At 48.4% G+C, this 27789-nt stretch overlaps 1 protein-coding gene across 11 annotated transcripts; it reads left to right on the top strand.

The window, feature by feature from the left end:
• Nucleotides 1-202: 202 nt before the first annotated feature.
• SDSL (serine dehydratase like) lies at nucleotides 203-27789 on the top strand. Of its 11 annotated transcripts, XM_035706486.2 has the most exons (11): nucleotides 12387-12503; nucleotides 13719-13776; nucleotides 14859-15061; nucleotides 16440-16515; nucleotides 16841-17034; nucleotides 17273-17312; nucleotides 18018-18157; nucleotides 20187-20275; nucleotides 20978-21205; nucleotides 26225-26349; nucleotides 27417-27789. In XM_035706486.2, the coding sequence occupies exons 3-11, from the start codon at nucleotides 15050-15052 to the stop codon at nucleotides 27608-27610; spliced, it is 1098 nt and encodes a 365-aa protein (XP_035562379.1). In that variant the 5' UTR covers nucleotides 12387-12503; nucleotides 13719-13776; nucleotides 14859-15049; the 3' UTR covers nucleotides 27611-27789. The 11 variants fall into 11 exon arrangements, with proteins under 11 accessions (XP_025329849.1, XP_025329851.1, XP_035562378.1 ...); XM_035706485.1 differs by lacking the exon at nucleotides 13719-13776 and having other exon boundaries at nucleotides 12358-12503; XM_035706489.1 differs by lacking the exon at nucleotides 13719-13776 and having other exon boundaries at nucleotides 12358-12503; nucleotides 16440-16511.

Below are 27789 nucleotides of genomic sequence, written 5' to 3' on the forward strand. Positions count from 1 at the left end.
AAGCTCCCTGTCTCTGGCTGTGTGCAGGCGTCTGTTTGTCCACAGCGGTGGTGTGCCCACACACATCTGCTAGGATCTTTTTCCTGCTTCCCTCAACAAAGCCCTTTTGTCCCACCAGCCAGGATGAGAATAGCAATGAGACAGAGGGCAGTGAGGGCACAAACAGCAGGCACCACTGTCCCTCTCTGTGGGACAAGCTGAGCTTCCGCAGGCACTTCCAAGCCCCCTCCCCAGTGGGATGTCTACGGGCATGTGCTGGAGAAACAGGGTGATAGAACTGAAGCCGTGTGGGCATCGAGCAGTTTCCACGTAGACACAGCTTCCCTGTGTGCATCTGAGTGTATACAGTCGGCACTCACGTTGCCTGAGCGTCTGTTTGTGCCCGATCCCCTGCCAAGGGTTGCTGTATGGGGTCTCACTGAACTCTCGAACCACCAGGTGAGTGGGCATCTTGTTTTTTTTTTTTTTTTTAATATTTTTATTTATTTATTCATGATCGACAGAGAGGGAGGGAGAGAGAGAGAGAGGCAGAGACACAGGCAGAGGGAGAAGCAGGCTCCATGCACCGGAGCCCGACGTGGGATTCGATCCCGGGTCTCCAGGATCGCGCCCTGGGCCAAAGGCAGGCGCCAAACCGCTGCACCACCCAGGGATCCCCGAGTGGGCATCTTGAATGCCATGTGCACAGGGGACAGGCTCAGGAATTCTGAGTCCTTTGCCGACACAGGGCTGAGGAGAGGGTGGAGGTGGAGGCTGGGGGGCCAGGTCATCTGGCCCAGCTTGGTCACATTCAGAAGACCCAGATGTAGGGTTTGGGTGCTATGTCCACGTGCGGTTATCCACGCAGCCAGGGGGACGACAGCTCTCTCATAATGTTGGATTCATCTCCTCTTCCGAGTAGCAGCTGGGAGTGACTCTGGGGTGGGAGGGCAGGGAGTGGCAAGGGTGGAAGAGGATGATTCTGTCCTTCCTAAGACCTCTCCATATTGTTCCATTTGTTTCAACAAGAATGCATCACCTTCGTGATTTGAAAACTGCCACATTAAGAAAATCAATCACTTAAAGACCAGAAAGAGGGAAGGCAAAATATACATCCCTGTTGTTGACATCCTGAGTGTGTCCTTTTTAAAAATAATAACTCTGTTGAGCTATAATTCACATACCAGATACTTCACCCATGTGTGGGGTATCAGTTTTATTTAATTTTATTTTTTCAAAAAGATTTTATTTAATCATGAGAGACACACAGAGAGGCAGAGACACAGGCAGAGGAAGAACCAGGCTCCCTGCAGGGAGCCCAACGTGGGACTCGATCCCAGGACCCTGGGACCATGACCTGAGCCAAAGGCAGACACTCAACCACTGACCCACCCAGGTGCCCCTGGAGTATCAGTTTTAGAACATTTCATCACCCCAAAGAAACTCCATACTTATTACTAGCAACTCCCCTGTCCCCCTCCCTGCAGCCCCCCGCAGTCATGGTGGATCCTCCCATTCTGGACGTTTCATATCAATGGAATCATGTGGCATGTGGCCTTTTGTGTCTGGCTTCTTTCACTCAGTACCATGTTTTCAAGATACATCTGTATTGTAGTGTGTGTCAGTGCTTTGCTCCTTTTTATGGCCAAGTAATATTCCGCTGTGTAGATGTGCCACATTTTTTTGTTTTTTGTTTTTTGTTTTTTTAGATGTGCCACATTTTTATTATGCAGTCAGCCAGCAGTGAATAGACATTTGCTGTCTGGGCGTGTCTTCATTTTTAAATATGTAAGAAATATGTGCAGGTGCATGTGTGGTTCTGTATCCCATCATGTGGATGGGAACCCAAGGCCCTCTGAGGGCAGAGGGCTCACCCAAGATCACCCTGGGGAGCAAATGTGAGTTACAGACAAATGTGGCTGTGCAGGTCTAGGTAGGGGGCCACGGAATCAGGCTCACAATCCCAAAAATGCTGAGGTGTAAGGAAACCAGAGATAAAGGAACAAGCCAGACCGCCCTGCCCTAGGTGTGGGCCGGAGCATGTCTTTTTTAATGATAGTCATCTATGACCAACCAAGAATAACCAGCCCGCATAGAAGTAAGCTGCTAAAGATGTTATCACTAGTCCTCACTCAATGTCATAACAACAGATATGTTAAAAGGATTTAGGTTCCCCGGTTGGCTTTTGATAAAAGACCAAACCTACAAGCCCTCAGTGGCAACCCTGTCAGGACCCTCTCACTTCTGAGAGCTTTCTCTATATCTTTGCTTAATAAACCTCTATTGCTTTACTTACTCTCCTTTGTCCGTGAGATTCATTCTTTGACTCGGTGAGACAAGAACCAAGCTCTCCCGTATCAAATGGAGCAGAACCCGGAAGTACGGCCATGTGATGGGGATGTTCTGACCAGGAAGCTGGGGGAGGGTCTTGAGGGAAGGCTGCAGCTGTCACTGTGCACACATCAGGGGGATCAGTTCGGGGGTGGGACTCCAGCATCCCAAGGTGTGCCAGTTTTCATAGTGCAAGTGAACCACTTTTCTGACAGGCCCACCTTCTAATCCAACTTTTGTCACCAACTTGCTGTGTGACCTTGGATGAGTTACTTGACCTCTCTGTGCCTTAGTTTCTTTAACTGGTAGTAGTGTCCACCTCTTAGATTTGTTACGAGGATTTAAACCTAATTGATATAAAGTTATATGGATAGTGTCCAGTGACTTGTGGGCACTTGATAGGTGATGGTCATTTTTATTTTCTGGTATTCAAGAGGACATTTGAGTCTCTAGTTCTGGGTGATGGGGCACAAGGGCTTTTCTATTCCATCTAACCCTCCTTTGAAAGATCTTCAGAAGTAGGTGAGAAAAGTGAAAGTCACCTCCTCCCATTTAGCGGATGGGTAAACTGAAGCCTGGACCTATCCAATGCTGGAACGTGAGGGCAGAGCCTAATGGGGAACAGAGGACTAGCTGAGGACAAAGCACATTGACAAGTCCTTGAAACAGGCAGAGGGACATTCCTGTACCAACTCAACTGCCTCTATGTTAATACTTTGCTAAGGGCAAAAGGCAATCTTAGACCGACCCACAGGATCCTGTAAGCCCTACTGTAACATGTAAAAATTCCTTTAGAAATTTCCTTTATCTCTAAACCCCCCAAGGGGATCCCTGAGTGGCTCAGTGGTTTAGCACCTGCCTTCAGCCCAGGGCGTGATCCTGGAGACCCGGGATCGAGTCCCATGTCGGGTTCCCTGCATGGAACCTGCTTCTCCCTCTGCCTGTGTCTCTGCCTCTCTCTCTCTCTCTCTCTCATGAATAAATAAATAAAATCTTAAAAAAAATAAACCCCCCAAGATACACGTTGGTGATCATCCCCCAAGCACATGGTCCACCGATATACATCTTCAGGGTCTCATGACTCAGTTTTATTAGACGGTAATAAATGACCTTTTCCCAACAATAGCCAGCCCCCTCAAGGTCCTGGAAACCTTGCTTCCAAAATTCCTTAGAGAGTGCGCTATCCCCAAACCCCTCCCAACTCCCAGGTTTATAATCAGCCACTCCTCACAGGCCAGGGGCAGCAGCTCTTCCTGCCCACGGGTCCTGTCCCCAGGCTTTAATAAAACCACCATTTTGCACGAAAGACGTCTCAAGAATTCTTTCTTGATCATCAGCTCCGGACCCCACCCCACCAAACCTCACCTGTATTCCAAAACTTCATCAGAGCCCACAGGCCCAAGAGGAGGGGCAGGAGTCTGGCTGGGGGACCTTGGGCAAGTTGCCTCCCTCACCTCTGCCTGCTGGCTCTCTTACATCACACCCTCCCCAGAAGTGTCCCCGAGGATGGCCAGATCGGCGTGTCCTTGGCTGCAGGAGGTGGGGATTCTGATTGTTTTCACAGCTCCGAGAGGAACGGGCAGCTCTCATCTCTGTTTGCCCACTGTGGCCTCGGAGTTTGCTGATTGGTTAAGGTTTCTGGCTCCTGCGTCCATCACACTTGGGTTGAAACGGACACCCAGGTGTGACCTCAGCGAAGTCCCTTAACTTCCCTTCACGTCGGTTTCTTGCCTCCAGAAATGGGGATGAATCAGCGCCGTGCCAGTCAGTAAGGGCTCAAAGAATGGTAGTTGCCATTATGATTATCTTTGGTCTCCCTGAGTCTTCTCTCCTTATTCATGTTCCCTCTCCATCAAGTCTGGGTTGGTATCTCTTTGGGATTCTGCAGCCTGGCTGTCCCTGGGGTCTCTTCCTAGGGGCTCGTGAACAGCCATAGGACAGGTCTGTACTGACCCCTTCCTTGCTGGATTCCCCATTCTTGCCTCTATCCACTCAACATCCTATCAGGCACAGGACAGCCCCACACAACAAAGGATTATCTGGCCCCAAATGTCAGTAGTGCCAAGGTTGAGAAACTCTGCTTAAGAGTAATACAGATTGAGACTAATACCTTCCTCATTCTGTCTTCTCTACTTCTATTAATATGGCCAGGAGAAAGTAATTAATCCCATGTGAGTAAAATGTGCTTTATTTTAATAAGCTGATGTTCTATATCCAACTCAATTGGCTTCCAGACAAGTTAAAATATTTTTTTTTTCTCAGTGAAATTAACCCAATCAGATCAGGCCTATCTTGTTTTGGACGTGATGGACTTAGCCTCTGTGGCTTCCAACGTAGGACTTGGCATCCAGCCCTCCTCATGTTCGTTCACCTGGTTTCAATCCATCGTTTAATTAGATTGAGACTCTGTGACCACATCTTGGGTCATTCGACAGCGCCGTCTATAGTGATGCCTCCCCGCGTTGCATCATCCGAAAATGTGGCAGTCTCTTGGTGGGCCCTTATTGCTAAAACTGGCCAAGACCAAGGTCAGAATTCCATGCCACATTGGGCTTCCCCCTTGGGCTTATCATCATCCATCAATCAACATGTGATGAGTGGAGTTGGCTGGGTCCAGATGGCCTATGAGGGATTTTGTCCAAAGGTCATAGAAAAATCAAGATATTTGCAGCAGGATTAAATTTCAGACCACAAATGCCATGTGCAACAAATGGAGATTTCTTTATTTTTCCTTAACTTGGCTTAATTTTTGTTTCAAGCAGATAATGAATTGGAGGCAATGAGGGGTTTACCTTTCTCACCAGACATCCAGGGGCTGAGTCAGTAGAGGGTGGGTGCTGTATGGTTCCACTGTCTGCCCCCCACCGCAGCTTGCCTGGAAGCCCTTCTGCATTCCCAGCCACGTGGGTCCTTGTCCTATAGTCTGGGGTCTGTGGCAACTATTCCAGAGAATGGTTGGAAACTCAAGGTGGCTTCCCCCTGAGTTGTGGCCACTGCCATAAACTCTTTCTCTTATTTTGCTGTTACTTTCATTCCCAGAGGCAAAAAAGCACTCCCTCCTCGTAGGATGCTTCCCTTCCCCATCCCCCAGCAGTGGACTTCAGACTAGACTCCTACCAACTTTGTGGTGAACTTCTCAGGACATTTTTTTTTTTTTTTAAGATTTTATTTATTTGTTCATGAGAGAAACAGAGAGAGAGGCAGGCTCAATGCAGGCAGCCCGATGTGGGACTCGATCCCAGGACCCCAGGATCACGCTCTGAGCCGAAGGCAGATGCTCAACCACTGAGCCACACAGGTGTCCAACTTTGCAAGACATTTCTGAGCCAGTGGTTAAAGCTTTGGTTGCTTGAAACTGTCCACAGTGGGAGTATTGACAGCATGAAAATCAGCAAATGCTACAAAACAGGACTCTTTTTTTTTTTTTTTCTCCCTTGCTTGCTTTTCTCTGTCTCTTTGTCTCTCTATCTCTCTCTCCTCCCCGGGGGTGGGAGGGTGGGGGAGGGATTAAGGAGGAGGGACTGATATGTTAGTATTCTCAAAAGATTATTCCTCCCTCACACATGCCTCATTGCGTGCATTTTCCCAATCATGCAAATAACTGGCAAAAGGGGAAAAATTAGGTTGATGATCCTGGGATGGCTCTTGTTCACCACCCCTTCTTCATCTAATGGTTGCAACCGATTTCTTTTCCAGCTTTTTCTCTGTCATCCACTAGCTTCTCGACATCTTTATCCAAGGGTTGGGCTTGTTTCTCTCTCCGTGGTAAAACACAGGATTTTTGTCAATGATGCTCTATTTTAATGAGAAAAACAGCCTCATTATTTGAGTCCTCTCTGAGGAGAAGCTTTCTGCAAAGAATCTGCTTGTAAGGGGTATTGTTATGTCTCACTACTTTTGCAGGCTTGGGTGTAGGGACTTAAAAAAAATACCCTATTTTTATTTTAGAATAGTTTTATTTCTTTTAATTAATTATTTATTTATTTATGATAGTCACACACAGAGAGAGAGAGAGAGAGAGAGGCAGAGACATAGGCAGAGGGAGGGTGCATAGGCAGGCTCCATGCACCGGGAGCCTGATGTGGGATTTGATCCCGGGTCTCCAGGATCGTGCCCTGGGCCAAAGGCAGGGGCTAAACCACTGCGCCACCCAGGGATCCCAGAATAGTTTTAGATTCATAGAAAAGGAAATCTGAAACTGGGTAGACAGCACAGGGACTTCCTGTTATACCCCACTCCCTATGTCCCCTGTTATTAACAACTTGGATTAATATGGTATGTTTGTTACAAATATCGATCAAGTATGGATACATTGTTATTCACTGAAGCCTATACTTTATCCAGACTTCCTTGTTTTTTCCCTAGGATCCTTTCTCTGCTCCAGAGTCTCATTCTGGATGGCACTGTGTTTCGTCCCTATGTGTCCTTAGGCGCCTCTTGGCGGTGACCGGTCCCCATACTTGCCCTGTCTTCCATGACCTTGACAGTTTCGAATGGTACTGGTTGTGGATCTTGTTTTGTTTTGTTTCCTTCCTGCGTAGCCGGGGTATGGGATCTGGGGAGGAAGAGCATGGAGGTGAAGTGCTGTTCCCAGCACATCACACCAAGGGTGTATCCACTACCCACATGACTTACTGTTGATGTTGACCTTCACCGCCCGGTGGAAGTAGTGTTCGTCAGCTGTCTTCAGTGTTAAGTTCCTTCTTTTATTTCCAAGTGTGGGATTTTTAAAAGTTGCATCCATCTGTATGCCACACGGACCCACTGTTTATTTTGGGTACTTATTCTCCCTGTTTGGAGATTATCTTTCTGCCTGCAGGTCACTCAGATCTGTCTGTCTTGGGGTGGGGGCATCGTGACACAAAGCCGAGGGATTTACTAGCGCTCCCCGCTTCCTTGGTGACAATGACGTGTCTCACATTGGGTCCACACTGTCTCCTAGACAGATTCTTCAGACCTGTGCTGTCCTATATATGATCGCCGCTGGCTACTTGCGGTATTTACATTCAATAAAAATTAAGCAAAATTTACAATTCTGTTCTTCAAATGCACACTTTTTTTTTTTTTTTTTTTTAAGATTGTATTTATTTGGGCAGCCCGAGTGGTTCAGTGGTTTAGCGCTGCCTTTGGCCCAGGGCAAGATCCTGGAGACCTGGGATGGAGCCCCACATCGGGCTCCCTGCATGGAGCCTGCTTCTCCCTCGGTCTCTCTCATGAATAAATAAATAAAATCTAAAAAAAAAAAAAAGGCTGTATTTATTTATTTGAGATAGAACATGAACAGGGAGCAGAGGGAGAGGGAGAAGCAGACTCCCCGTTGAGCAAGTTGCCCAATGTGGGGCTCGATCCCAGGACCCCGGGATCATGACCTGAGCGGAAGGCAGACGCTTTACCGACGGAGCGCCCCCAGGCGGCCCCCAAAACACATTTCAAGTGTAGTCACTCCCCACAGGGGATGAGTGCCTAGCATCCTGGACACGCAGATAGATGATGGGATATTTCCATCCACAATTTCCTTATGGCCCCTGTCTCCTTACCCCCGCCCCCATCCCCACCTCCCCGGTCAGCCTGCGACAACCGATGTGATCAGCATGGTCCTCCCGGAGCCTACAGGTATTTACACAACCATAGACTAGTATTTTACAAACTTTTGGTCACTGTCCTTCTTTAAAAAAAAAAAAATCCTTACCCACTGTTCATATGTATTTTTTCCTTTACTCACTCGCAATGCATCAAGAACATCTCTTTGGGTCAATAGATTTAGATCTAATTTATTCTTTTTGATGGCAGCATAAAATTGCATGCTGAGGGTGTATTATGACTTATTCAACCATTTCCCGATTCAAGGGCATCCAGGTTTGCAGTCTTCTGTTTGTTTGTTATTCTAAACAGGATTCTAATAAACATTCTCATCCTCATAGCCCTACCCCCGGCACTTCTTATTTCAGAGAATAAATCTCCTAAATTAAGATTTCTTGAAGGAATGGGTATTTTATCCACTTGTAATCAATATTGACAGATCTTTTTTCCAAAAAGCTGAAGCAATTTCTGATCACACCAGCAATGTGTGAGGGTGCCTATTTTCCCTCATACTTACCAGCCTTGGTTGTTATTGTTTTTATGTCTTTTAAAGTTTTTTTGCCAACCCAATATTTTTTTTTCTTTTTAAGAACATTTTATTGTTGCTCTAATTTGCATTTTCCTGTTGCTGTGTCTGTAACACTTTGTTGTATCTGTTTACTGACTGTAAGCCAGGAGGGCCGTCTCTTTTGTCCTAGGAGTCTAGATTTTGGTTGTTTGGAGTAATGTTTGCTAAATGCAGAAATGAATGGCTTAATTCTGAAAGTCTGGTTCATGTGGACCAGAATTTTCTTTGGTCTGGAGGGCAGATGTTAAGCTGTTCCCTTCTCTCCCCACCCCGTCCCGGCTTCTGCTTCTCCATCCACAAAAAAGGATAGATTAGATAGCCCTCGTAGCTTCTTCCAACTCAGACTTGATGGCTATGGATTCATAAGTCTCTTATGACAAGAGCATCCAGGTTGGACATGGGCTCCCTTGAAGATTAGTCCTGTGGCTTATTTGCTGGGTGACTTGGGGCAAGTCACTTAACCTGTGTGCCTCAGTTTCTCGCTTGATAAATGCCTCCTTTCCTGTTCAGGGGTGAGAGAGAGAGAGAGAGAGAGAGGGAGAGTTCCTCTGTACAAGGGTCTTCAACTCAGAAATCTCCAACCCCAGGCAGGGGCCTGTCCGGTGCTGGGGATGTGATAGGGAGGGGTGAGGACAGTAGCAAATGGAGAAACACATATCCTGGGCAGCCCGGGTGGCTCAGAGGTTTAGTGCCACCTGCAGCCCAGGGCGTGATCCTGGAGACCCTGGATCGAGTCCCCCGTCAGGCTCCCTGCATGGAGCCTGCTTCTCCCTCTGCCTGTGTCTCTGCCTCTCTCTCTCTCTCTCTCTCTCTCTCTCTGTGTGTCTCTCATGAATAAATAAAGTCTTAAAAAAAAAAAAAGAAACACATATCCTCTGTAGAGGACATGGTGAGTCAACTCCGGGTAGCAGAAACGTAGCCCCTACTTTGAGACCCTCTGTGGGCTCAAATGACGTCATCTTGGCAAGACTCAAGAATTGTGAGACCTCAGCTAAGATGCCATGTTGTGTTGGATGTCAGAAGACTCGAGTCCACATCCCAGCTGGCTTACTCCCCAGTGAGACTGCTTGCTTTGCTGCCCCAGGCCCGCTTCTTTTCTTTTCTTTTCTTTTTTTAAGATTTTATTTATTTATTCATGAGATACAGAGAGAGAGAGAGAGAGAGAGAGAGGCAGGCAGAGGGAGAAGCAGGCTCCATGCAGGGAGCCCGACGTGGGACTCGATCCTGGGTCTCCAGGATCATGCCCTGGGCTGAAGGCGGCGCTAAACCACTGAGCCACCCAGGCTGCCCTTTTTTTTTTTTTTTTTGCCAGGCCAGCTTCTTTTACCCATTTGGTACAATTGGGCCTCGGCGGCCTGGAAAGTGTATGACATGGAGTCCAAATGCAATTTGGGAGGATTCCTCTCCTGTGTCTGAGGCTCCATCCTTCCTCCCCACGTTGTTCCCTCGCCCTGGGGACAGCTGGGGGTGAGGATGGTGAAATGAAGCTTAATGAGTAACCTATGAGACTGGCCAGGGTGAGTGTTTGGCCACCATAAGCGTCAGGGACAGGGGCTGGCTGACGAACATAGCTCTGGGATCTGGGACGGGATGGGTCAGTGACCTGGGCCACCTCTCCAGTCTTATCTGCTCTCTGATGGAGACATCCTGGCATCCCCACCTCAGGCTCTTCCAAGTCAGGTGCTCTGGAGCTTGGCCCCTCCACTTCTGAGCTCTGGCTCCGCCACTGCGATGGGACCTTGGGAAAGTGACTTGGCCTTTCTAAGCTAAGTCTGATTCCCCAAAAGAGGGTTTGTTACAACATACATCTCTCCAAGGTGTTGCAAGCATTCTGTGATATGATGATGTCATGTTCCCAAACTTCGAACATTCATTGCCACCTTTGCAATTTCTACCATATTGTGGTGTCACCTCTTATAAATACACTAATACCAACAATAGCATCAAACACAGAGCACTTTCCACTGTTCTAAATATTTTATATATATTAACTCATTTGATCCTCACAAATGAGTTGCCCACTAGAGAAGTTGTAGTCTATCCACATCTTACAGTTGAGGAAACAAGGCACAGAGAGGTTAAGGGATTTACCCAAGTTTACCCAGCGGGTAAGTGGCAGAGCTGTGTTTTGTGCCAGACCCCGGCTCCATGGTCTGTGCTCTGTGAGGCACCCTGCTCCTTCATCCAGAAACTAGTGCCACTGCTATGGCTACTACTGAATATTAAAAACAAAAAACAATGGATTGCATTTTAAGCATCGATTCCTGCCTTGGCTTCTTCCAAAACAAGAATATCTGTGAAATCATGGATTTGGTATTGTGTACAGGTGACCCTTGAACCATATGGAAGTTAAGGGTGCTGTCCCATCTCATGAAGTCAAAAATCTGTGGATAACTTCTGACTCCTTCAAAACTTAACTACTAAAAGCCTATTGTTGACCAGAAAGTTTACCAATAACAGGAAGTTGATTAACGTGCATTTTGTGGGCTCTATGCATTTTATACTGAATTCTTATAATCAAGTAAGATAGAGGAAATACTAAGAAAATCATAAGGAAAATATATTTAAAAATACATTTACAGTAAAAATACATTTACAGTCCTGTGTTGTAAAAAATCCACATATAAATGGAATTGCGCCATTCAAATCCGTGTTGTTCAAGGGCTGTCATGTTTCTTGTCCAAGTCTAAGCTGTGTGCTAAGGCCCCACTCCTCCAGGAATCCCCCTGATTCCACCCCAACCCAGGTGCCCTATGACGATCTTCTGCTCTCTGTCTTCCTGGGGGTGGTAAAATTGTCACTGCATTGGATGGTTTCCTCTCCCCCTAATCCAGGGGCCACCCCAGGACACAAACTCGGTTTTGCCACCTTTGTCCCCAGGGCCCAGTCCAGGACAGGACGCTTGACAAGGATGGGTACATGTTTAATGGGAGGATGGTGATGAAGCTTCCAGAGTCCTCATCGAGGATCATGGCCAAGCAACTCGACTTGACCTCAAGCATCCAGGAGTTAATCATCAAGCCTGGGAAGGTCACACACAGTCCTAGAAGGGCAAAGAACATCTCAGCTGCCAGGTCTTTCCTGGAACTCACCTCCCATTTTGTAGAGAGGAAACGTGAGGCTCAGAGATGGATGTGACAAGCTCAGTTTCACCCAGTGAGATGGTGACAGTATAAATCTGATCATGTTATTCCTCTGCCTACAGCCTTCTATGGTTCCTTAGTATTCCTGGGTAAGGTCCAGGAATGGCACAGGCGTCCCTGCAGAGTCTGGTCCTGGCCCATATTCCCAGCCCCAAACCTGCTTTCCCAGCGTCCTGGCGTCAGGTAAGTGTAAGTTACCTGCTCTGAGTGTCCACAGCCCTGTCCCACCTCTGCCTGACAATACCTGAGAGCACCGATTACAACTGCTCTTTGGTGGCCCCTTGGGACTTCATGAGAGCAGGGGACATGCTATATTGTTTGAGGCTAAAGTCCCAGGGGTCAACACATAGTAGGTGTTCAATAAATATTTGTTGAATGAATGAATAATCAGAGCCCTTCATTTGAACGATAAATCATTGTTTGGTTTCCTTTGTTGGATGTAAAATATCAGGGGTGAGGAGGTGCTTCAGAAAAATTAGGCCTTTTCATGTGGCAGATAACAATTGTTTCTTTGTCTTTTGACCTAAGCTGACCCTGACAGCAGTGGGGGTGGTGGCCTGGCACTCAGCGCAAACACTGGACTCAGAGTAAAATCTGGATGTGTCTGTGTCACAGAAGAGGTGGTCCAGGGTGTCTCTCGCTGGCTGGGTGACCTCGGCCCAGTGAGTCTCCCTGCTGGAGCCTGTATCATCAATGAGACCAAGGACAGTGCAGGGGGAGGCAGTGGACCTTGGTCTTGTTCCTTTCTTCCTCCAGCGGGGCGCTGTCCCTTTAACGTGGGAGGAGGGGCCAAGGCTGCGGGAAGTTGCCAGAAGCTGGGAAGAGCTGGTGCCCTCGCAGGCTGCAGGCTGGTGGGCAGCAGGCTGGAGCCGGGCTGGGTCTGGGCACTGTTCAGCAGGCAGGTAAGAGGGCCTGACACCCAAATGGTACCGCTGGGGCTCTGTGTGCGTTTGTGGAATGTGAACACAGGGTAGTCTGGAAGGTTCTGGGGCAAGGTCCAGAATGAGTGGACAGAAAGTGAGGAGGTATGGGTGCAAAGCCCCCCTAAGAACACTGATTTCACTCAGGGTTTCACTCTAGCCTGCCTTGGAGAAGAAGGCTGGGGGTGCCACAGACTCTGATGGCTGGGGAGCAGGTCCTGCTTGCCAGAGGGGCAGGGCTGGGCACTCTGCCAGCGCGAGTTTCCTGGCCTTGGCATCAGGGATTTGGCTGTAAGGGTTACCCAGGTGGCCTCTGGAAAAGCCTGAGGGACAAAGGAGGCAGAAACAGGAAATGGTCCTTACCCCAATTCACAGATGCATTAGGTGAAGCCCAGTGAGGAAAGGTGGCATGGCCAAGGTCGTGCCTGCTGGGACCTGAACCCAGGCCTCAGGCTTTTCACGGCATTGCTCCACAGCAGAGAGGGCCCAGGGCTCCCACCTCAGCACCCGTGGTGGCCACATGCTGCAAGAGCTGTGTGTCCCTAGGCCAAGGTCTCACCTTGACTCTAGACCTTAGTCTGGGAGGCCTGTGCCCTTATGGGCATCTGGGCTTGATAAGGGCTATTGGAAGTTTGGGGCCTGTTCATTTGACAGGGCTGCTGTCCTCCTGTGGGCTGTTAGGATAAGCAGGAGGCCTGGGGAGCCTTGGGACTGAGCCGGGAGCATTTGGCTCCTAAGGACACCTGGCAGTTAAGTATGAAATGCTCACGCCTTTCACCACTACCACCACCACCGTCATTATCATCACCTAGTAGAGAAAGTATGGCACGGTGCTACGGGCACAGATGCCAAAGTCCACTGCCTGAATTCGAATCCTGGCCGTGCCATTCCCAGCTGTGTCACCTCGGACAGGTTACTTAACCTCTCTGGGCCTCAGTTTCATTATCTATAAAATGGAGCTAGTAAGTGAACCTGTCTCAGGACCGTTACGATGATCTTATGAGATGGTATATGTGCCAATGATCTCGTCATAGAGCCTGGCTGGCAGGAGGTCCCACACACTGTTAGCTAATATTATATGTCAGGCATGGAGCTGAAGGCTTCACAATATGGCCTCACTGCGTCCACACAGTGATTCCGTGATGTAGAAGCTCTTCTCCTAGTTTGCCGCGTGGTTAGTTCATTCTTATTTTTCAGGTCTCGGTGTTAATGGTCACTTCCTGCAAATAGGCCTTTCGTGACCTCTCTATCCACAGTAGGTGTCCTTGTTCTTCTCTTTAAGACTCCCTGTATGTGTGCGTTCCTCTTGGTAGTTTTCACCATTTTTGATTATTTTGTTTGTCTATATGGTTATTTATCAAACACTGATCTCCACATCAGCTCCATGAGGGGATGTCCGTCTTCCTCAACAGGGTAACCCCAGTTCCCAGGTCAGGGCCTGCGCCTCGCAGGTGCCCTGTAGACATGCGAGAGAAGGGGTAAGCACGCCCGCATAGTTAGATGGCCCCAGAGAGATGATGCCTCTAGAGCGCTCAGCTGATGGCTGACGTAGAGTAGGGCAGGAGGGAACATGACACAGAGAAATCGAGATGCTAGTTGGGGTCACACAGCGAGGAATACAGAGCTGGTTTCTAACTTTGGTCACTGATTGACCCCTACGCCCGGAGCCAAGGTGAGGCCCAGGCTGAGGTCTGCTGAGTTTGGGTGACCCACAGGTTCCCTCTCCGATGCCATGTTCAGTTTGAGAAGTGCCCTGATGGAACCGGGTGGAGACTCTGGCTCAGACTCTGCCCTGCCTGGGGGATCCCAGGGCCATCCCAACAAGGGCCTGGGGTCAAATCTAGGGGCAGGAGACCTAGAACCCTCTGGTGGGGTGGGCAGCTGGGAGTAGGTAAGGGTGAGCAGGAAGCTTGGGCCCGTGGAGGATGGGGAGGCTGCAGCACGCCTCCTACTGGCCATCAGTGAAACTGCAGGGCTTGGCCCAATGCTTTTCTGACCCAAAGGAAAAAAAAGGGGTTGCATTTGCTCCTTAAAAAAAAAGAAAAAAAGACAAACAGCCCTCTATTTCTCCACTCTTCTCATTTCTTCCTCTTCTGTTTCTCACCTTTTACCACCGATTCGTTCACTAACTGTGCCTTTGCTTAAAACCTCCCGATGGCTTCCCAGGACAAGTAGAATTAGAATAACATCCCAGCTCCTCAGCGTGGCACGTCCTTCCCCAAGTCCCTGCCCACCTCTCCTTGCTCAGCTCCTACACCAGATCCCTTCTCCCCACACCAGCAACGCCCCAGGGTCATTTCTCTCTCAAGGTGTTTCCACCTGCTGTTCCTTCTGCAGGAATGCGTTCCCCTGGGCTCCCTGCTGTCACTCATCTCGAACATCTCTCTTGGAGAACTTGCAGATGGAAAGAGAATTCAAAGCCCTCTCTGCCAACCCAATACTCACAGATCTGATTTGCATCCTGATTCAAACTGTTAGAAACCCCAAATCACTGACAGCAAAACCAACTGTTTATCCCATTTAATGAGATGATTGGAAAGGTGAGCAATTATGTGACGATATTGAGAGATGATTATTAATGTTTTTAGATGTGATAATGGTATTGTGATGATGTGTTTTTTTTTAATTAGCGTCATTGAGATATGGTTTCTATAAAATAAAATTAGCCAGGGATGCCTGAGTGACTAAGTCAGTTAAATATCTAACTCTTGGTTTCGGCTCAGGTCATGATCTCAGGGTTGTGAGATGGAGGCCCCCATTGGGCTCCATGCTGGACATGGAGTCTGCTTAAGATTCTCTCTCTCCCTCCCTCTGCCTCAGCTTCTCCTCCACTTGCTCCCTCTCAAAAAAAAAATAAGTCCACTTTGAGTAAGAATTCCGTGAGTTTGCACAAATGTATACAGTTATGAATCCATATGGCTACTGTTTAAAAAAAGTTCTTAAGGGACGCCTGGGTGGTTCAGCAGTTGAATGTCTGCCTTTGGCTCAGGGTGTGATCCCGGGATCCGGGATCGAGTCTCACATCCGGCTCCCTGCATGGAGCCTGCTTCTCCCTCTGCCTGTGACTCTGCTTCTCTCTCTCTGTGTCTCCCATGAATAAATAAATAAAATCCTTAAAATAAAGAAATAAACCTAGTTTTACAAAAAGAGTTCTTTGCTTTTAGAGATCTGTGCTGAAGTATTTACAAAGGAAGTAGTATAGGAAAAAATATATAATAAGAATAAAGGATAAGGGGCACCTGAGTGGCTCAGTTTGTTAAGTGTCTGCCTTTTTAGCTCAGGCCAAGATCCCTGCGTTCCCATATCTAGCCCTGCCACATCAAGCTCCTTGCTCAGTGGGCAATCTGCTTCTCCCTTTCCCTCTGCTCCTTCCCCTACTCATTTTTTCTCTCTTGCTCCCTCTCTTTCTCCCTTGCTCTCCCAAATAAATAAAAAATCTTGGGTAGCCCGGGTGGCTTGGGTTTAGCGCCGCCTTCAGCCCAGGGCCCGATCCTGGAGTCCTGGGTTCAAGTCCGAAGTCGGGCTCCCTGCATGGAGCCTGCTTCTCCCTCTGCCTGTGTCTCTGCCTCTCTCTCTCTCTCTCTCTGTGTGTGTCTCTCATGAATAAATAAATAAAATCTTTTAAAAAAATCTTAAAAAAATAAAGGAGGAAAAACCCCATAGCACAGGGTGGGGGTGTGTGTGTGCAGGTGTGGTTGAAACAAGACAGGCCACGAGTGCTCGCTCAAGCTGAGAGATGGGCTACACCAGGGGTTCATTATACAGTTCTCGACATTTTGCTATGTTTAAATTCTCCATAATACAAGTTTTAAAAAAGTTTTTCTCTCTTGAGAGACTGTTTCTGACCATGCTTGCTGAAATACTGCCTCCCACCCCCATTGCCCGTTTGAAATTTTGTGCTTCTGTCTCCCCTACTAGAATGTGAGCTCTGGCAAAGCAGGGGCTGCCTCTGACATGTGCGCTCCAAAATCTGGAACCTCCTGGCACATAGTAGGTGCTCAATGAAAAGAGGTGTTTTTTTTTTTTTTTGCATGCATACCTGAATGAATGAAGAATGAATGAATGAATGAATTCTCCCACCATCATTCATTCATCACCATGTATTGGCCACCTTCTACACCCCCAGCACTGTGGGCTGGCACAGTTACAGAATGAAAGGGTCCCTGGTCCAAACCTTTTTGTCCAGGTGGGGAAACAGGCCGTGGCAGCTGGATAGGGCTAAGGAGCCTAATGGAGGCTCTTCTCCACGTTCCCCTCCTCCTGGTTAAGGGGACTTTGGCTGGAGCTGCCTGGGCTATGGCATTGGTGTTCTCCTGCAGGCCCCCTGGGGGTTGCTGGGATGGATCACTCTCGAACAGGCTGTGCTAAGGCTGAGCACTTCCACGTGGTCACGCCTCTGCTGGAGAGCTGGGCACTTTCCCAGGTGGCAGGTGTGACTGTCTTCCTCAAGTGCGAGAATGTGCAGCCGGCCGGCTCCTTCAAGATCCGGGGCATTGGGCATTTCTGCCAGGAGGTGAGGTGTCAGCAGGAGGGGAGAAGTGAGCCAGTTCTTGGGGGAGGAGAGGGATGGGGATGGTTGCCGGCTGGATGGGGGTGAGGGCAGGAGGGGAGAAGTGGACTCATACAGATGGGAGGAGCAGGATGAGGGGCAAGGAGTGTTGGAGTGGGCTGGGGAGGGACTAACTCCATCCCACACTGGCTCTATGACATCTGCCTGGGTCAGCCCCCAACCTCATTCCTTCTTTCCCCAGGTGGCCAAGAAGGGATGCAGACACCTGGTGTGTTCCTCAGGTGAGCCTTGGGGCTGGGTCCTCAGGGCTGAATGTAGGGGAGGAAGAGATGGCTGGAGCAGCAGTAGATGTCCAGGGATCAGCCTCCTGTTAAAGGCCCAGTTCCATCAAGGTCATGATTAGATGGCCATTTCATATATCCCCTCCCAGCCCTCTTCCCATCATTCAGGACTCATGGTAGAAGTGACAATAATCCAATTAATATAGGTTTAGGCTACAGGCCCCAAGAACTGAAAAATTCTTGGGATAAGTGGCTTTCAGGTACAGCTGGAACCAGGAGCTCTCCTTTGTATCTCTCCTTCTCTCAACTTGTCTTTTTTCTGTATAAGCTTCATTTTCACCTAGACTTCATAGCAGCAAGATGGCCAACAGGTGTTCTAGGCTTGCCTCCTATCATCCTATCAGCCCTGGTGAAAAGGAACTACCCCTTCTTGATGGTTCTCCTCAATCCATGACTCGGTCTTCTTTACCTAGCTTGGATCATGTACTCATCCCTGAACCAATCATGGGTTAGGGGATTGAGGTCTCAGATTGAGTTAATCTAGGTCATGTATCTACCTCTGGGATCAGAAAGAGGACTCAAAGGTGGGGCATATGAGTGTGGGGAAGGAATGGCCCACAAAGGGAAATGGAAGGGGAGGGAGGAAATTGTGTTAACGGGCTAAAACAACACTGCCCACTGCACTCCCTTCTATTGCTTCCACAGGGGGCAACGCAGGCATTGCAGCTGCTTATGCTGCTCGGAAGCTGGGCATCCCTGCCACCATTGTGCTCCCTGAGGGCACCTCCCCGCAGGTGGTGAAGAGGCTGCAGGGGGAGGGGGCAGAGGTTCAGCTGACTGGAAAGGTAAGGACCCCAGGAAGGAGAAGCCAGCTGGAGTGGGCTGTTCCCCTTGAATCCCATTTACCCCTAGGAGATGGTATCTCTCTGCTTTTTTTTCTTTCTTTTGTTTTTGATGTACTATGACTGGAGCCCAGTCTTCTCTTAGGATGGCTGAGCTGAGGGGTAGGAGTGAGGCATGATGTATATTGAGGGCTGGGACCTCCTGCCTCTACCAACCCTGAGAAGACTTCCCCTGTGTGAACCCAGGAGAAGCAGGAAGCTGATAGACCAGGAGTATGTCTGTCTCCTCATATCCTCACTAACATTTGGTAATATTCATTTAAACATTTTTGCCATTTGATAAGACAAAAAAGTATAAGGAAAGAGGATGGTGGCATTATTTCTTGTTCTGAGACCACCCTAATAAGGGGCCCACCGACAAGGATATCACTGATTCACCCTGTTACTGAAGAAACAGAGATACAAACATGTAATCCTCCTACCTTCCTGGAAAGAAGGGGAAAAAGCATCCCTAGAAAAGAGATTTTTTTTTTAAACCATCAAAATTAAAACTAAAAGCCATACCATGGTACCTAAAAAGTTGGTCACCAAATACTTAGTGTCTAGTTTCTTTCCTTGCTTTCTCCCTTCTTTTTCTCTCTTTTTTTTAAAGAAAAATTATTTATTTATTCATGAGACTCACAGAGAAAGGCAGAGACATAGATAGAGGGAGAAGCAGGCTCCATGTGGGGAGCCCAATGCAGGACTCAATCCCAGGACCCCAGGATCATGACCTGAGCCGAAGGCAGACACTCAACCACTGAGCAACCCAGGTGCCCCTTTTTTCTTCTCTTTATTCGTCCATTCAACCATCCTCCTATCCAGCACTCTCTCTCCCTGCCTTTCTCCCCTCCCATCCATCCATCCATCCATCCATCCATCCATCCATCCATTCCCCCATCACCTTTTTCCCTCCTCCACTTCCTTCTTTCTTCCTTTCCTTCCTTCCAACAGATATTCTTTGAATTCATACTATGTGTCTGGACTATGTTAAAGCAAGGGATATAGAGGTAGTAAGACATGGTCTCTACTCTCACAAAGCTCAGGTGTTGTTGGGGAGACACACAGATAACCACATGGTGATAAGAGAAAGTTGTAAGTATTGTGATGGGGAAGCACAGGGCCCTGAGGAAGAACAGAGAAGGCATATTGTTTTAATCAGCTCTTGCTGCTAGATAATGCTACATAACACACAGCCCTCACCTCTCGGTGGCTCATGAGAAACACGATCTCTCTTGCTTCTGGGCTTGTGAGTGGGCTAGGGTGGTTCTGTGTCAGGCTACAGGCAGGATTAAGATCTGCATATGTGTCCCCCTCATCGTTCTGGACTGGTGGCCACCTGGGACATGTTCTGCTCAAGGTGAATGGCAGGAGGAGTGAGAGGAAAGTGCCTCTTGACCAAAGCAAGTCCCACAGCTGGACCTACATCAATGGGGGTGGGGAAATGTACTCTGCCCTTTCTAGTGGGAAGAACAGCAGTAACATGACAAAAGCCACGGATGTGTGATTCTAATGGAGGAAGGGGGTAGGGAACTGGGCAGTGGCCCTAACCACCCCCAGGTAGTGCCTCAGACCCGGGCCTCTCTGGCTGCTTGAACTCAACCGGCAGTTGAGTTCAATCATCAGTAGGATGATTGCTGGTTTTCATGGACACCATCTATAGTGGCCAGGTTGCTATTTGGGGCTCTGATTTAAGGGGCCTTCTGCCTTACTGGCTGACTAGAAGTGGAAACCACTTAACTGGCCTTGGAGCTCACCCTCCCCCGCAGACTGGCCCATTGGGATTATGGAAAGCACATATCATCAGTTTATCCACCCAGAAGCCTCCACTTTTGTCTCAGGAGGCTGTGAGGCCCACCCCAGCTCTGATCTCACCCTTGGAGTTCTCCTCAGCTGGCCAGACCCTGGGGCTATCCAGGAGACTTCAGGCTCTGCTCCAGGCTCCAGAGCAGTCCAATTCCTGAGGCTCCTGAGACCCTCTGTTTCTCTTTAGGTTTGGGACGAGGCCAGTCTGAAGGCACAAGAGTTGGCCAAGAGGGATGGTTGGGTGAATGTCCATCCATTTGACCACCGTCTGATCTGGTAAGGTTATTGCTCCGCCCCCATGGAGCTCAGAGCCCAAACCCTCATTGAGTTGGGATCCTTCCATTGGACAGAAAGGGATGCTGAGGCCTAGAGAGGAGAAGAGGCTTGGAAGCCAGGCATGCTGAGGTTCAGACCCTACTTCTATTATTTGTGAGTTCTGTGATTGCAAAGCCTCTCTCCTCCCCATGCCTCAGTTTCCACATGTATAGAATGGAAATGGTAATAATCAATCCTGTTTATTGAGTGTACTTGGGGATACATTTAATACATTTGATCCTCTTCAGAGCTCTAGAGGTGGGTGTTTTATGTCCATTTCATAGGCACAGAGGGGCCAAGGAACTTGCCTGACATTGCACAGCTAGTAAGTGGCCAAGACATTGGGTCCCAGGCCCAGAACTAGACTGGCACCAAGTGATATGCTGGTCCCCTCTTAAGCACATACACAAATGCTGCCTCTTTACAAGGTTGTGGAGGGGATTAAATTGGATAATGTCTGAGAACATGGCTTTGAGGTCGATGGCTGGGAAAGAATGAGTGAATGAGTAAATTGAATGGATGAAAGCTGAGTGAGCTAAGTGTTGCAGGGTTTCTGCTCTCCCCTGCTATGGATAGGGATTGGGGTGACAACAAGGAAAGTTTGTGTATATGTCAGCCTTTGGGAATAGGGCCCTTTCTTACCCTGCTTCCTCCTTCCCCCAGGGAAGGCCATGCCAGCCTGGTGCGAGAGCTGAAGGCAGCACTGGGGACTCCACCAGGGGCCCTGGTGCTGGCAGTAGGGGGTGGAGGGCTCCTGGCTGGGGTGTCAGCTGGCCTGGCAGAGGTGGGCTGGCAGCATGTGCCCATCATTGCTGTGGAGACCCGAGGGGCACACTGTTTCAATGCAGCCATCAAGGCGGGCAGGCTAGTCACGCTGCCAGAAATCACCAGGTAGGCATGGGCTGGGGCCATCTGTGGGAGGCTGGAAGGTGGGGGTGTAGCTATCCTAGAAGCTCTCAGTCCCAACCAGTGGAGGAGTTTGGGGGTACCCAAGAGGTTCAACTTCACCCTGAGTTCCACCCTAATGTGGATTTCAGTTAGAAGGCGATGCCAAAAAAGTAGATAGAGGATATGATTCATTTAAGTTTCATTAATTAATAAAACTCATGGGACGCCTGGGTGGCTCAGTGGTTGAGCAACTTCCTTCAGCCTAGGGCATGATCCCCAGATCAAGTCCTGCATCAGGCTCCCTGAGGGGATCCTGCTTCTCCCTCTGCCTATGTCTCTGCCTCTCTCTCTATGTCTTTCATGAATAAATAAATAAAATCTTTTAAAAAATTAATAAAACATTTCATTGCTCTATATCATTACAAAAGCAGTTTAAATGTGTTGCAGTAAGTTAGAAAATGTAGGCAAGCAATAAACAACAGAAAACAAAATGGCACCTTCAATTCCACCATCCAACAATGAACACTAGGTTACATATTCCAAGTTTTTGTTTTTCCTCCGTGTACACATAGTTACATACAAGTGAAATGTGCCTGGCACACAGTAGGTGCTCTACAAATATTTGTGAAATGAATGAATGAATTGATCATGTATTTTTAAAGTTAGGATCGCATCCTTCCTAAACTCTATTTTTCTAGTTCATATTATATGTCATGAACAGTTTCATTTTTTCTACAATATCTTTAGAGAACTTTTTCCTTGTTGCTTTATGTAACAGATTTTAAATCAAATGAGGAAAAGTTCTTATGAACCAACTAACTAGTTAACGGAGAGTGGTCCAGCCTCCAGACCCTGCCTCATCTTATATCCTTCTTTTCCTGTTTTTAAGATTTTATTTGTTTATTCATGAAAGACACATACACAGAGAGGCAGAGACATAGGCAGATGGAGAAGCAGGCTCTCTGCAAGAAGCCTGATGTGGGACTCGATCCCAGGACTCTGCAATCACATCCTGTGCCAAAGGCAGATGCTCAACTGCTGAGCCACCCAGGCGTCCCATCTTACATCCTTCATCACCATCACCAGTATCATCCTCACAGATGCTGTGTTAATTACCTAGGTCTGCCATATAAATGACCACAAACTATGTGGCTTAAAAGATCAGAAATGCATTCTGTCATAACCCTGGAAGCCAAAAGTGTGAAATCAAAGTGCTAGTAGGGTGACACTTTCTCTGAAGGCCCTAGGGGAGGAGCATGCTTCCTTGCCTCTTTCAGCTTCTGGTGGCTATTGGCAATCCTTGGTGTTCCTTGGCTTGTAGCCACCTCCTTCTGCCTCTGTCTTCAATGACCTCTCTGTGGTCTGTCCTCTTCTTGTAAGGGCACCAGTCATTGAATTTAGGGTCCACCTTAATCCAGTATGACCTTATCTCGACTAATTACATCTGCAAAGATCCTATTTCCAAATTAGGTCACATTCTGAGGTTCTATATGGATGTGAATTTTAGGGGAGACAATATTCAACCCTCTATAGATATCAGCACTGCCCATATTTTATTAAACACTTATTAGGTGCTGGACCTTAGGATATAATAGTGTGTGACAACAAGGTGGCTGAAAAAGACAGCCTATTAAGTCATCTTTATTAAGCACCTACTGTGTACAGGGTTCTGGCTGGCCAATTAGAGAAACAGTCCTTTCTTCAGGAGAATTCTATCTGGATATATGAATCCCTTAATGTCTTTCTGGTATTATCTTCACTCCTTTCTGGTGCCACCCATCCTCCAATGTCTCTGTGATGACCTTTCCTGAAGATTATTTGTGCCCCTAACTGTTGAGCCTTTCCTGTCCCTTCCATCTGAAATACCAGCCCCTCTCACATTGATGAAATTCCCCAAGGCTCAGCTGGGCAGTTGACTCCCATGGTAAAGACCCCAAAGATACTCTGTGTCACTCTTTGGCTGTGAAAGAGCTTGTGGATGGGCTGGTTTGTGAAGGAGGGGCTTGAGGATGGGGACTGACTTTTCAGCTCTGAGTCCCTAGCACCTCTCTCAGAGCCTGGCACAGTGGAGCACTAAGTGAAGTTCATGGACTTGCCACTTTTGTAAATGACACCACCGTCCATCCTGCTGCTCTGACCTGACACATCTTACAGTCACCTTGCTGAGTTCTATCCACTCTCCCTCTGGACTCCAGCTCCTGTCCAGCCCTTGTGCCCACCCCAGTGTATCAGCTCTCCCCTGGATGGCTGTCATAGCCCTCCTCCATCCCCTGGCTATGCTTGATGCTCTTCTTTTTGATAATAGCTTTATTGAGATATACTCCATGTATCACGCAATTCATCCACTTCAAGTGTATAGTTCAGTGATTTTAAGTATATTCAGAGTTGTGCCTCCATCACCAAAATCACTTTTAGAACATTTTCATCACCCCTCGCAGAGTCCCTCCTCCCTCCAGCCCCTGGCAAATACTGATCTACTTTCTATCTCTACAGATTTGCCTGTTTGGGACATTTCACTTGGGTGAGGTCATGTGACATGTTGGCCTTTTGTGTCTGGCTTCTTTCATGCAGACCTCTGTCTTTAGGCCTCCCCCATGTTCTGATCAGTACTTCATTCCTTTTTATGGCCAAATACTACTCCATTATGGGGCTGGACTGCATCTTGTTTATCCATCCCTTGGGTGCAGGGTGTTGGGGCTATTTCTTTTTGGGGCTATGATGAGTAGAGCTGCTACAAACACTAGCACGGCATTTGCATGTGAACGACTGTGTCCGTGTCTCTGGGGTGTGACCCTAGCAGTGGTATTGCTGAGTGTCTTTGTTGTTTTGAGTCCTTTGTTTACTGCCAGCAGCAATGTGTCCTTCCTTCGCTGCTGACCCGTTGGACTCTTCATCCCTTCTCCCGCTTATGCCCGCCAATGCCCTTCCCAGACTCTTGGGCCCAAATCCAGACTCCTCTTAACCCCACTCCAGCCACTGGCCTGTCTTCCAGCCCCTTGGATGAGTCACAACCTTTCCTACCACCAGGAAAGGCAAGCTTTCTGTGCAGGCTGTTTCCTCTGCCTGGAACGTTCTTTCCCCTTCCCTTCTGTCCTCTCGATTGGGATTTCTCACTCCAGAGATTGTCCCCACAACGTTACCCAGTGGTCTCCTTCTACTTACCTACTTAATTCTATGTTTCCCCTCCCAGCCTTTGTTCTTATTTATTTATTTACAGTTGAAGTCTATAGTCAACCTATAATATTATATTCATTTCAGACGTACCATATAGGGATCTGGGAATCTTATACTTTCTGCTGTGCTCACCACATAAGTGGAGTCACTGCCTGTCACCACACAAAGCTGTGATCATACCATTGACTATTCCCTGAGCTGTGCTTTTCATCCCCATGGCTTATTATAACTGGAAGTTTGTTTCCTCTTCAACCTGTTCACCTGTTTTGCCCAGCCTCCCGGCTCCCTTCCCTTTGGCAACCACTAGTGGTTTCTCTGTAGAGGTTTTTTTTCTTCTTTCTTTTTCTTTCTTTCTTTCTTTCTTTCTTTCTTTCTTTCTTTCTTTCTTTCTTTCTTTCTTTTCTTTCTCTTTCTTTCTTTCTTTCTTTTCTTTTCTTTCCTCCTCCTCCTCTTCCTCCTCTTCTTCCTCCTCCTCCTCCTCCTCCTCCTCCTCCTCCTCCTCCTCCTCCTCCTCCTCCTCCTTCTTCTTCTTCTTCTTCTTCTTCTTCTTCTTCTTCTTCTTCTTCTTCTTCTTCTTCTTCTTCTTCTCCTCCTCCTCCTTCTCCTTCTCCTTCTCCTTCTCCTTCTCCTTCTCCTTCTCCTTCTCCTTCTCCTTCTCCTTCTTCTTCTTCTTCTTCTTCTTCTTCTTCTTCTTCTTCTTCTTCTCTCTAGTTTTGAGTCTGTTCTTCTCTTGCTGTTGTTGTTGGCTTTGTTCTTAGTACATGGTTGGCTTTGTACTTACAGCCATGATAGTAGCCACCACTGACCCTTCTGTAGAGCTTACTAAGTGTCAGGCTCTCTTCTAAGCATTTACAATGTTTAACTCAACCCCCAGGACACTCCCATGAGCCAGGGACTGCTGTTACCTCCGTTTTTCAGACTGAGGAAGCTGAGGCTCAGGGGAGGTGCAGTGACCTTCCCACGGTCCCACTGCTGGGGGGGCAGGTTTGAGACCAGACAGCCTGGCTCCTGAGTCTGTGCTCTGGGTCCCTTGGAGCTCACCAGAAGCTCTCCTGAGCCTGAAATACTGCCCAGCTCAGGAAGTACCAACAGGTGGGCAATCCCAAGCACAGAGATACACAGCATGGACCATGGAGCCAGACTGCCTGGATTTGAATCCATCTTCTGTTACTGACTAACTGTGTGTCTGAGCCAGTTTCTTAACCTCCCTGAGCTTCTCAGTTTTCCCACTTGTAAAACGGAGCCCATAAATTTCTAACTCAAAGGGGGATTATGAGGATTAAAACAGAAAATATGCGCATCTATCACCTGGTAGATGCTCAATAAATATTAGTTATCAGACATGATAAATTCTTATTAATGAATAAGATACAAAACAAAGCCATTTCCTTTTTTTAAGATTTTATTTATTTATTCACGAGACACAGAGAGAGAGTCAGAGACACAGGCAGAGGGAGAAGCAGGTTCCATCAAGTCCCAATGTGGGACTCGATCCCAGGACCCCGGGATCATGCCCTGAGCCAGAGGCAGATGCTCAAACACTGGGCCACCCAGGTGTCCAAAAAATCCATTTCCACACTTGGCTTTCTGGGGCCTGTACAAGGAAGGGCACAATCATGGTTACGGAGTTGGAGGAAGTGGGGCTCATGTGTCCATCATTGGTGGGACATCCAATTTTGGAGCACCTCCTCTGTGCCAGCCCAGTACTAGCTCTTGCCGTGTTGAGCCCTGGCCCATTGCAGGATGGGAGGGGGCCCTGGGGTTTGGAGGCTGAATTTGGAGGCCCAGTGATTCACCAGCTCTGCCCCACACCCCTGTACTCCCTGCCCTGCCTGCCCTCCCCTGCAGTGTGGCCAAGAGCTTGGGTGCCAAGACTGTGGCAGCAAGGGCCCTGGAGTGCACGCAGGAGCTGGAGATCATCTCTGAGGTGGTGGAGGATGTCCAGGCTGTGAGCGCTGTGCAGCGGTTCCTGGGTGAGTGAGCTTGCCCTCCGTCCCCAGGCTTGGGGACCTACAAAGACCCTGGGTCTCTGGGTGTTCTCTCTAGTCTGTATCCTCAGAACCTTCTACAGGGCTGGGCGTGCAGCAATCATGCAACAAGCATACATTGAGTGGATGGCAGGGCGGAGGCAGAGTGTGCTGTGCTGTTGCTAGCCTCCAGACTTTGGCATCTGTTCCTCTTCCTGTTAGCCACCCATCCTGGACCCTGCTCCCTGTCGATTGCATGTGATTCAGGGCTACTCAGCCATCATGGCACCTCCTCTCATCTTTCACCCTCCTCCTTCCCTGGGTTGGAGACTTCCCATGCACCAGGCCTTCTGTTCATAACTGCCTGGTTCTTATTCACCTGTAGCATTAGATGTAAACCCTGTGAGGGTAGGGCCCAGGGTGTCCTATCTACTGTTGTGATCCCAGGGCCTTCCTAGCATAGGGCCTGGCAGGGAGTGGGTGCTCGATAAATATTTGTTGAATGAATAAATGAATGTATGAGTGAATAGAAAGGTAGGTAATGGATGGGTGGATGGATGGATGGATGGATGGATGGACGGACACATTGATTAATGGACATGTTGATGGATGGACAGACAGACACTCAAATGATGGATAGGGGATAGGTGGGTAAATGCATGGATGGATGGATGGACGGATGGATGGATGGATGGATGGATGGATACAGTGATTGATGGATACACTGATGGATGGACAGACAGACAGTCAAATGATGGATAGGGGCTGATGGATGAGTGGATGGATATATAGATGGATACGTTGATTGATGGATACACTGATGGGTGGACAGACAGACAGTGAAATGATGGATAGAGGAATGGATGGATGGATAGATGAAAGGTGAATGGATGGAGGGATGGATGGTCAGATTGATGGATGGAGAGAGGGTCAGGCGAATGATGGATTATGAGCTGGCTGGCCGACTGGCTGGCTGGCTTCATGGATTTTCGATGCCCAGAGCCTATGGAGCACTAACTGGTTCTTTCTCCCTTTCTCTCTTCTCATCCACCCCATTCCCCTAATCCGGGCAGATGACGAGCGCATACTGGTGGAGCCTGCCTGCGGGGCAGCTTTGGCTGTCATCTACTCAGGCCTCCTGGAGAGGCTCCAGGCTGAGGGCCGCTTGCACTCCCCGCTGGCCTCGGTTGTGGTCATTGTGTGTGGAGGCAATAGCATCAATAGCGGAGGGTTACAGGCTCTGAAGGCCCAGCTGAGTCAGAGCTGAGGCTTCCTCGCTTGGGATGGACACCCCTGTAGCTGGTGAGGGCAGCCTGTGTTCCTGGATGGCAGTGGAAGCTGCCCTGTGCTCCTGTGCCAGCTGCCTCCTGCAGGAAGCCCTCCTGAAATGCTCCCTTTGGCTCCCCTGCAGCCCTGGCCAATAAACACTCTGAGTTGAATTTGTAA

This window comes from Canis lupus, chromosome 26, assembly GCF_003254725.2.
Source record: "Canis lupus dingo isolate Sandy chromosome 26, ASM325472v2, whole genome shotgun sequence".
Lineage (NCBI taxonomy): Eukaryota > Metazoa > Chordata > Mammalia > Carnivora > Canidae > Canis > Canis lupus.